We start from the raw sequence: 10659 nt of genomic DNA, 5'->3' as shown, positions 1-10659 counted from the left end.
AAGGGTTCCCAACTAGTTTTTATTTTCCAATATTATCAGCAATGATACAGGAGTAATTCAGGCAAATATATCACCTTAAATACATCAGAGATAAAACTCACTGTGTCAAGCATGTCTCGCACTCCAGGAAATGAACATAAAAACAGAGAACGAAGTCAGCAGCATTAAATTAAAGTGTTTTTGGCCACAATTCTTTTCGAAAGTCTCTCCCTTGGTGGTATGTATTTCATTTTACTTATTGTATAAGATCAAAACTCCATTCATTGCCCAGGGGCTACATTCAAAAAAATTCATCTTTAGTTATACTAAATAATTTTCCCCCCAAAAGCACAAAACTCATGGGAATTGTGTGATTCTCCCGGCAGGCTGCGAGGTGACCTCCATCCGGGCCTGCGGGACCCTTGGCGAGTCCGCCCGCCACAGGCCGACTCTGGCCAAGTCCATCGCTTCATTCCCCACGACAGAGTAGACTGAGGGTGTGAAGGACTAGCGGGGACCGGAGAGGACGCCTGTGTGGCCACCACCAGCAAGCAGAGGCCACCGATTCACATCCCAACGCCGGAGCAGCAGACTTGAAACAGCAGGACAAACCCTAGCCCTCTGCCTGAGCCCTGCCTCTTGCTGGAAGAGGGGCTGCTTGTTTCTAGCATGTTCTCTGACCTGTGCTGCCAAGGCTGTCCCCAAAGGCTGCGTGCCCAGTCAACACACTGGAGACAGGAACCCGCCCCCACTTTAACCAGTAACAATTCCTAAATCAACAATGGAAAACACTTCTCAGTTAACAGGAAGAGGCCACAAGTGTGTCAATCGGAGGCTCTGGGGGTCGGGAGGGTGAGGCAGGGTCCCAGGGATCCCATACTGTCTCTTGGCCAACAACAGCATCACTAGCACAGGAGGCTTAGTCCCAGAAGACGGGTGGCCAAGGGCAGCTTGGGCCAAGCTGGGGGTGGACACATGTCTCTTAGGGGCATGACAGGAATGCAAACAAGCTAGTGGGGTGGGCTCTCAGACCCCATGAGCTCCTCAGAGCGAGGTCAAACGGAGGGCCTGCTCTGTGCCAACTCCACCTTCTCCAGCCATCCTAAAGGGGCCTGCTCCCCTCAGCCTGCCACCAACGTCCCCTTCTTTCCACCATCTTTCCTTCGACAACATCCTTTAACGACCTGGACCAAACCATCTTTCACAAACAATAAAACCAGACTACGAAGGCCAAGGACCAAAACTAGAACAAGGGACACTGAAGAGCAGGGAGTCACATCCCTCCTCGTCACGGTCACAGCCGCCCCCTCCAATAGCACAGGCACTAGGAGGGGACAACCCCCCCCAACACCAGCTCCTTGAAGTATCTTTCCTCCCCTCAGTGGCACAGGCCCCACCTCACCTGAAACCCAAGGCGTCCCTGGGCCCCACCACCAACACATGTCTGAAGGGCTCTGCACCTTCAAGCCAAGAAAGCTGAAGGACTGAACTGACCAAGCCACACATCCTTCTGGGACAGCCTCCCAACAGTGCAATCGAGGAAGACACCCAGCCGCCCCCTAAGGTGGCCTTGTCTGCAGATGTGCCAGGTCCAGGGGGTACAGGTGTGCACGGGTCAGCATCAGTGATGGCTGAGGAGGGGGCGTGCCTGGCTGAAAGCTCCCAGCGGGCATTCTGTGATGCTGGGAGGTCCCAGGACCTTGGCAGGCACTCCAATGATGCTCAATCAAGTGACCTTGACAGAGCAGAGAGGAGACTCGACTTAACTCCTTGGTGCCATGCTGTCCACGGTTGTCGTTTAAAAAGTCTCCTGGGAGGGGTGTGAGCCTGAACATCTCCCTGCAGCAGCAGGTGGCGGAGGGGCACATAACTAGTGCTGGAGGGCTCAAAACAGTATGCGACACAGGCTTCATTCTCACGGTGGTGGCCACAGACAGGAGCAGCGCGCAGCCCTGGTGGCGGCCCCGCGCGGCCAGCAGCGCCGCCCTTTCCCACGCAGGCTCCGCTCCGGACTGCCCACTATCTGCTGGGCTGCAGGTACTGGTGCATGAACATGTTGAGCTCACTGTCCATCCAACCACCTTTATTCCTGCAGAGAAAGGGCGATTTTGCAGTGTAACGGCTGATAAAAGTTAACATCAGCATGACATGACAAGCCTTGTTCCTGGCATAACCCCCTCTGGCCACCCCCTCCTACACAAGAGGAAAACGAGGCCCAGAGAAGCGCAAGAGCTTCCTGCAGGCCCTCTGATACACAAGCTGTGTCTGCGACATCCTGGGACTGACAGCAAGTCCCTGCGCTGGCAGGACTCAGTTTTCCTGCCTGTCCTGTTCCAAGTTCACCCTGTCCTCATGGCTAACAAGCAGCACTACCCTAGAAAATGACAACCCCGGGTGGTGGGTGGGGAGCGCACATGGGCACAGGCGGGGAAGGGGAAGTCCGCCTCCCTGGGGCTGGGGCCCATGCCCAGTGATGCGGCTCCCTTGGGTACTGCCGTCAGGGCGGGGACAGGAAGCACGGGGTCCCCGTGAGCAGATGTTATCTCCGTGAGCGGGCCCAGGCCTTCTGCGAGTACACTCACATGCAGCTCTGTGGCTGAGTCATGAACTCTTACTCCATTTTACACACGAAAACAATGAGACACAGGAAAGCTCCACGATCTGCCTGAACACGAATGTCTGGACCAGAACCCGGATCTTCTCAGATCAATACTCTCCACTATAGTTTCGTTCGACAGAGACCCACACAGATCTGGGTTCCAGTCTGAGTCCTGCCAGTTACCTGCTACCTAACCAGCTTCCCTGTGGGTAAAAGTGCTGATAGGCCCCCTTTCCTGAGCTCAGAGGGAACTGGAGTAAAAGGTGTCTGGTGGGCCCAGCCTGGTGTCCCCAGCACACAGCAGACAACGAAGGACTGTCAGCACACAAGGTCAGGGGACTGGGGCCAAGCACACGGCGTTCTCCTACTCCTGGCCCGACCGGTTACTGACGTCCAGTTAGCTAACCTACGCAGGCCCCGCCTCCTTTCCTTCCCGTAAAATGGAAATGATGATGCGACCCTGAGGAATGGGGAAGGTTGAGTGGGACAGCTGGGGTCCAGTGCCTGAGATGCTGTAGTTTTCAGAAGGTGCCGCTGAGCTGTGACCTCAAGGTCCCATACTGCTTGGCTCCTCTGCTGCCACTGTGGCCATGACAGTGAGCACCTGGGTGGCACCGCACCTGGCACCAAGTAGGTGCTCAGCAGACGTCTAACACAGGAACAAGCTAAGTCCCCACTAGAGATGTGTGTCCACGGCTGGGCCAGAGACACGCAGCTGAGCGACCAGTGCACCTGCGCCGCCCACCAAGCTCACCTGAGCAGTTTTGCTTTGCTCTGAAGGGAATCGAGAACCTGAATTTTCTGGTTCATAGCAGCAATTTCCTGCTCCAGGTTATCCCGGGTGATGTCGACTTGCTGGCACAAATGAGCAAAAGTCCCAGACAGCTCCCTGAGGAGGAGAGAGTCAGGATCAACCTGGCATTGTGGCTGCTCTGCAGAACACAACCGGTGGCTTAGTCCCATGCCCCCAGAGCAGGGCCATCACCTGCTGGTGGCTCTGCCCTGCACCAGTCCTGGTTTGCCAGAGTCCTCCCCATCCCACGCTGAGACCGTGCACATCACAACCAGCCACACACTCAGCATCACCATAAGGTGAGTGCCAGGAGCACAGGCAGGAAGCCCCAGCTTGGGCACAAGAGACTAGGGACGTGCTGCTGTTATTAGCCCGTTAATCATCTATGCTAATCATCTCTGCTGTTAATCAGCAAAATGACAGGGGACAAGGAACTATTCTTCAAGTATCTATTTCTTCATTTTGAAAAAGGCAAATGCCAAAAAAAATGTCTACCTCTAACAAGTTGGAGGAGAAAATGCCAAGCAAAGTGCCTGACACACAGCAGCCAGCACCACCCCACCGGCCCTTTTCCACCAACCCGACATAGCAGCCGGCACCCCCTCCCCCACCGACGTGACACGTGCCACGAAGAACAGGCGGTGCCTTAGAATCTGAAAGCTACATTCACAACGCAAGTCCCTCATGGCAACCTTTAAAGAACCGTGTAAATAATGTCTCTCATCTTCCCGTGTCCCTCCTTGGGGACCAGACTCCTATTTAGTCCCAGCCCAGCCCGTAGATGCCCCTGGAGATGCTGCTCCCCATTCCTGGCCTCAAGTCAGCACCACACAGCTGCAGTCAGGGTCTGATGATGCTCAAGACCCAGTGGCTTCCAGGCCCAGGTTCGAAGGGAACCCAGAGGGAAGCCCTCCGCCCTAGGAGCCGGCACTGCCCTCCGGGGGCCGCCACTCACTGCTGCACTTGGTGGCTGCAGTTGGAGCCTGTGTAGCTGATGATGAGCTGCAGCTTCTCGCTGGCATACTCCACAAACTGGCGCTTGAAGGCCCGCTCCTTGGCCTTGGTGGTCCAGGTCAGACGCTCGTAGACGTACAGGAGGCCATAGAGCCCGAAGGACAGGGCAATGAGCCGCCAGCCCACCGCCTTCCACACCTGTAGACACAGCGGTCAGCCCACGTAGCCCCTGCTGGCCTGACGCCCTGCCTCTCGGCCTGACTCTGCGAGGACTTTCCCAAGAGCCCCATCAAGGAGCCTTTGTGCTTCGACTCAGAAGCCCTCTTCCAATGTCTCCTTTAATCCCACCGAGGCCCAAAGAGCAGGGAGCTGCTGCTATAGTTTAAAATGAGGGAAACTTAGTGTTTGCACATGTGATCTGTGCAAAGCAGGAGGTAGGGGTGTTAGGGCCAGAAGCACTGATCCAGGCACAGAGAATTCTTAACAATCAATGTCCTGATGACACATGTCGGGTTCCATACATCATCCCTCAGATGGCTTCTTTTGGCCTGGTTTGTAATACTCTGCTTCAAGGCAGTGGCACAGTGGACAGAGCGTCGGACTGGGATGCAGAGGACCCAGGTTCAAAATCCCGAGGTTGCCAGCTTGAGCACAGGCTCACCAGCTTTAGTGCAGGGTCGCTGGCTTGAGCAGGGGATCATAGACATGACCACATGGTGGCTGACTTGAAGCCCAAGGTCACTGGCTTGAGCAAGGGGTCCCTCACTCTGCTGTAGCACCCTGGTCATGGCACATATAAGAAAGCAATCAATGAACAACTAAGGAGACTAAGGAGCTGCAACGAAGAACTGATGCTTCTCATCTCTCTCCCTTCCTGCCTGCCTGTCCCTATCTGTCCCTCTCTCTGTCACACACACACACACACACACACACACACACACACACACACACACACACAAGGGCACTGGACTTGGAGCCAGACACTGAGGCTCCAGCGCTGCCTGCCATCTTGGCTGCATGGCCCTGGGCACGCTTCTGTACAGCTGTTTCCTCACAAAACCAGCCCAGTGGCCTTCACCTGAGTCACAGAATTGTGTGGGTAAAACAAGATACCATAAAAGGGCAGCATGACCATCAAGTGACAGCGTCTCAGCTAGTGACCCTCTGCCAGGTCATCTCTGGGAGAGAAGAACCAGAGCACATGCCTTCTGCAGACCAGGAGGGAGAGGGGCCCCAGCTCTGCCTCACCCTCATCTTACAAGCTGAGAATGCAATTTTGTCACACTCTGCCACCTCCTCTACCAATCAGATATCCGTGGTAGAGAGAACTGGCCCACATCACCAAGAAAATTCAAGATATGTTATCCTGGCTGCAGTCTCTTGGATCAGGAAGTATGGACTACTCCAGTTATCAAGAAGGCAGCAATTTCAGCCCTTAGGGTGGAACAGAAAGGGTCATAAAACCAGGAGAGACAAGGGTTCGAGGCCGGGCTTGGCCTCTTTTGTCTTAAACACTTTCAAGTTCTTCCTACAAATGAGAAACTCCTGGTCACGCCCACCTCTCTAGAACCCAGGCCTGCCGATTTCTCAGGTCACTTCCCCACCCACCATGGCATCAGACCCTGCAGGGGAAAGAACATGATCTCAGAGTCAGACAGGGCCAGAGCTCAGATCCTAGCTGTCTCTTTGGCAAGGCACCCACTGACCTTCCTCATCCGTCAAGGGCAATGGGGCTATCTAAATGTCAGCTGAGCAAGAAAAGTAAGTCAACCCTTATGTTCAAGGGCTAAGGCTGCACAGCTCCTGCAGCTCGGGGATGAGAACAGTCACCGATTCGGGTGGAAATGCGCTGCCAATGCAGGGACCGCAGAACTGTCCCGCAGTCTCCAGCCACCTGTCCCTCCACCTCCCCTTTCCCGAGCAGGGATTGCCACTGACCACTCCTCCAACAACCAGAATGCCCATGGATGTCCTGGATGTCAGGGAAGCCAGGCCGGTGACCATGGAGACCATGAGTTCTTCTTGGGTGAGGGAGCCCTGCGGCAGGGGGGGCATGCTGGGGTTGGCTGGCGTCAGGGGCACGGGACGTTGCACCTGAAGAGAGAAACAGGAGAGGGGTAAGAAAAGTGTGCTCATTCAACAGAACCATCCATGCCCTCGAGGGCCAGGGGTCCTAAAACAGGAACAGAGGCCAAACAGGGGAAAAAGAGCTTCACAAGTTGCAAAGAAGATTTCAGCTTCATAACAGTCCTGTCAGTCCAAAGGGGAGCACTATGGGGTACCCCAAAATACAAGCAGCGGACACTCAGCAATGCGGCAGTACCCCGAAGTGTGGGACACGTGCCAAGAGCACTGCGTGCAGTAACTGAAGTGGTATACTGAAAGGTGGTGGAAAACCTGCTTTTTATTATTATTATTATTATTATTATTATTATTGATTTTAGCGAGAGAGGAAGGGGGAGAGAGAGAGAGAGAAACATTGATCTGTTCCTATATGAGCCCTGACCGGGGATCAAACCAGCAACCACTGTGTGCCTCAGGACGATGTTCTAACCAACTGAGTTATCTGGCCAGGGCATAAAAACTAAATTTTAAAATAGCATAGAGATATTTTATGCCATCTAGATTTAAGTTATATATTATTATAAAAGTTACTTAAAAGTACTTACTCTAAAATAACTTAATAGCACTAATAGTTACTTAAATGTACATTATAAAAAAATACAGCTAGCATTTACAATTTCATAAATATTAGTGCCTAGGATAAGGCTAGCTTGATTTGTGATAAAAACCTTGACCATGGTGTCATGTGGCAGCACGTGCGCAGGGGAGTAACCACGGCTGTTGACCTCAGGGAGCCCCTTCCGGAAGAGGCTATGTGTCTGGAGGGAGGGGTACGGACCCGTCACCCGTGCTGCCTGAGGGTAAGGGCTGCGCTTGCCTGGTCGCTGTAGCCCATCAAGGCCCGGCGGCTGTTCTTGGGGCCTAGGAACCTATTCACCAGCATGGTCCACCCCAGAGAAAAATGGAACTCGATGTCCTCCTGAAAGTCAGCACACAGCTTGTCACAGTTCAGGTCGTAGCTGAGGGAGAAGCACTGCCGAGGGACCAGCACATCAATCTGACTCCGCACAGACGCGGGGAGGAGGGGCTTCAACCCATCTGTCAGGGAGAGAGTAGGGGACGCAGCTCAGTGCTGCCGGGCCGAACCTCAGAGCAGGAGCAGAGCTGGCTGTGGCCATGGACCCCGACGGCTCTGGATTCTCAGGAAGAGAACCCAGGCCGGCAGAGAGCCTGCGGGGCCAGGAGGGCCGCACCCGGGGTAGGCAGGCAGGCCAGCTCTTCAGGGGATGCAGACCTGGGCTCCACCTCGCTAACATTTAGGCCTCATGTGGACTAAAGAGCAGGCCAAACTCTCAGCGCGAACAGCCCCACGTGGTAACACCAGATGGCTCTGGAGTTTACGTGTGAAATAAACCCATGACGTCACCCAGAACCTGAAGGTATAGAGTTGACTCATCATAAAAGGTGACAGATAAGGAAAGGTCATTATTCCTGCAGCCCGGCCTCTGAAGCTGAGCTCTGGCAGCCCAGAGCGTAGGTCCCGAGTTCCCCAGCACACTGACCTATCATCTCCTGCTGCATGGTCTGCAGGGAGCTGGTGATGGACGTGGAGCAGCGGTCCGACATATTGCGGCCCAGTCCTTCTTCTATATGGCGGTGCAGTTCCTGCAATCAGAGACAAGCTGAGGAAAGCAGCACCCCCAGAACCTCCTCAGAACCTCCTTCTGGGGAGCCAAGGGACAAGGAGATCTATGGTGAGCGGCCCATGCTCATCGGAGGTGACATCGGAGAGCTGAGGGAGGCCCGGGTCTTGTGCCCCTGGCTGAGGGGCAGGACATAGACCGGCAGGGGCTGAATCACTGTCTGCTTGGAGACTGCACCCAGCAGCCAAAGGAATGAGGGGGTGCTGCACTACAGCCCTGCTGTTCAATGACTCACATTCTTGTAAACCTTGAGGACGACTGGAGAAGGGTGGAAGTCCATCTGGTACTCGTCCACTAGCACAGAGAGGCGCCGGATCTCCTCAGCCATCGCTGTCGACACCTGCAGAAGGGAGTGTGCAGGTGTCACCGAAGACTGTGGTTCAGATGGGCGGTGCTGGGACAGCTCTACCTGATTCTATACAGCAGTGGTCCCCAACCCCCGGGCCGCAGACCGGTACCGGTCCGTGGGCCATTTGGTACCAGTCCGCAGAGAAAGAATAAATAACTTACGTTATTTCTGTTTTATTCATATTTAAGTCTGGACAATGTTTTATTTTTTTTTAAATGACCAGATTCCCTCTGTTATATCCATCTAAGACTCACTCTTGACGCTTGTCTTAGTAATGTGATACATTTATCCGTCCCACCCTAAAGGCCAGTCCGTGAAAATATTTTCTGACATTAAACCGGTCCGTGGCCCAAAAATGGTTGGGGACCACTGCTATACAGCATATACCTTTCCCCCAAGCCAGCTGCTTCCCCGGCTCATCCGTGGGATTACAGCCTTTGAGGTAGAAAGACGTCAGAGACTGGCTGACCAAACGATCGTATAAGATCCGGCGAAGGGGCTCCAGGAGGGGGACTTGCCCAGGGTCACCCAGTGGAACAGTGAACCCGGAAGGCTCTGTATTCTTGAATCAGGGCCACAGGTTCCTTCTGGAAGGCTGGGAAGCTCCCTGAGATGGGGAGGTCCACTTCTCCACTTTCCCAGCACCCTGGACTCGAGTCCAAAGCTCCCCAGGATGCCTCCTCCCCGTTTCTCACCTGCCTTTCGACTTCCTCCGTAATCTGCTTAATTCGAAGTTTGTAGTCTTGGGCCAAGAGCTCCAGCTGTTTGTCAATAAACCTCAGTCGATCCTGCCGCTCCTCACGCATTTCCAGGCAATACACCCTGAAAGAGAGCGCTGGGCTGGTTACAGGAACGCTCGACTAAACGGAGGAGCAGAGGGGACGCCGGACGCCTGCGTGGGCCTCAGCGGTGGTCTGGCTGCAGCGAGGACAGAGCCAGGGCACTTTCACCCACATGCCCAGGTATGAAGGAGAGACGGCGCCAACCCCTCACTCGGGTCTTCCATCTGGAATATGTGGTGGTGACAGCAGAGGATAGGCCTCGGGGGTTCAGAACAAGTTCTGCCAATTAACACAGGAAAAAGGTGCTCAAGGGCCCAGGTAGGCAGGGAAACAAGAGACTATTCTCTAAGGAAGCCTGGCAAGGTTCAGCCAGAAGTAATGTGAGGGTCAGGAGACGGAAGCTCCAGCACACCCTGCTGGTGAGACTAGAATGGATGTAGATGGTTCAGAAAGCAACAAAGCAAAACTGGATAAGACTGGAAACGCACATACCCCCAACAAACAGTTCCACCTCCAGGAATGAATGCCAGACAGGTGTGTACAGATGTTCCAGGGGACACATACACTGCTGTCCACCACTGCAAGGTTTACAGTAGCGAAAGAAAAAAAGAACCTGCCTGGCCTGTGGTGGCTCAGCGGATAAAGAGTAGACCTGGGGCCCTGGCCAATTGGCTCAGTGGTAGAGCGTTGGCCTGGCGTGCAGGAGTCCCAGGTTCGATTCCCGGTCAGGGCACACAGGAGGGGCGCCCATCTGCTTCTCCACCCCTCCCCCTCTCCTTCTTCTCTGTCTCTCTCTTCCCCTCCCGTAGCCGAGGCTCCATTGGAGCAAAGTTGGCCTGGGCGCTGGGGATGGCTCCACGGCCCCTGCCTCAGGCACTAGAATGGCTCTGGTCGCAACAGAGCAATGCCCCAGATGGGCAGAGCATCACCACCTGGTGGTGGATGCCAGGTGGATACCGGTCGGGTGCATGCGAGAGTGTGTTTGACTGCCTCCTCGTTTCCAACTTCAGAAAAATACAAAAAATACAAAAAAAAGAGTCAACCTGGAATGCTGAGGCCACTGGTTTGAAACCCTGGGCTTGCCCGGTCAAGGCACATATGACAAACGATCAACAAACAACCAAAGTGAAGCAACTATGAGATACTTCTTGCTCCCCTATCCACTTTCTCTCCTCTCTCTGTAAAACCAATAAATAGCCTGACCAGGTGGTGGCGCAGTGGATAGAGCATCGGACTGGTATGTGGAAGACCCAGGTTCGAGACCCGGTGGTCGCCAGCTTGAGCGTGAGCTCATATGGTCTGAGCAAAAATTCACCAGCTTGGACCCAAGGTCGCTGGCTGGAGCAAGGGGTTACTCGGTCTGCTGAAGGCCCGTGGTCAAGGCACATATGAGAAAGTAATCAATGAACAACTAAGGTGTTGCAATGAGCAACAAA

General features: G+C 54.2%; 1 protein-coding gene across 5 annotated transcripts in view; it reads right to left on the bottom strand.

The window, feature by feature from the left end:
• Positions 1-10659, bottom strand: part of MFN2 (mitofusin 2) — a 33015-nt gene continuing 22356 nt past the window's right edge. For all 5 annotated transcript variants that reach the window (XM_066375088.1, XM_066375087.1, XM_066375091.1 and 2 more), the window contains 8 exons: positions 9137-9263; positions 8328-8432; positions 7952-8054; positions 7267-7487; positions 6264-6419; positions 4327-4523; positions 3333-3467; positions 1-2068 (listed from right to left, as the gene is read on the bottom strand). In XM_066375088.1, coding sequence (XP_066231185.1) covers positions 1999-2068; positions 3333-3467; positions 4327-4523; positions 6264-6419; positions 7267-7487; positions 7952-8054; positions 8328-8432; positions 9137-9263 — 1114 coding nt within the window. In that variant the 3' untranslated portion in view covers positions 1-1998. The remainder of the gene's footprint in view (positions 2069-3332; positions 3468-4326; positions 4524-6263; positions 6420-7266; positions 7488-7951; positions 8055-8327; positions 8433-9136; positions 9264-10659) is intronic.

This window comes from Saccopteryx leptura, chromosome 3 (assembly GCF_036850995.1).
Source record: "Saccopteryx leptura isolate mSacLep1 chromosome 3, mSacLep1_pri_phased_curated, whole genome shotgun sequence".
Classification (NCBI taxonomy): domain Eukaryota; kingdom Metazoa; phylum Chordata; class Mammalia; order Chiroptera; family Emballonuridae; genus Saccopteryx; species Saccopteryx leptura.
The sequence above is the reverse complement of the archived record's forward strand: the minus strand, read 5'-3'. Positions and strand labels throughout refer to the sequence as shown.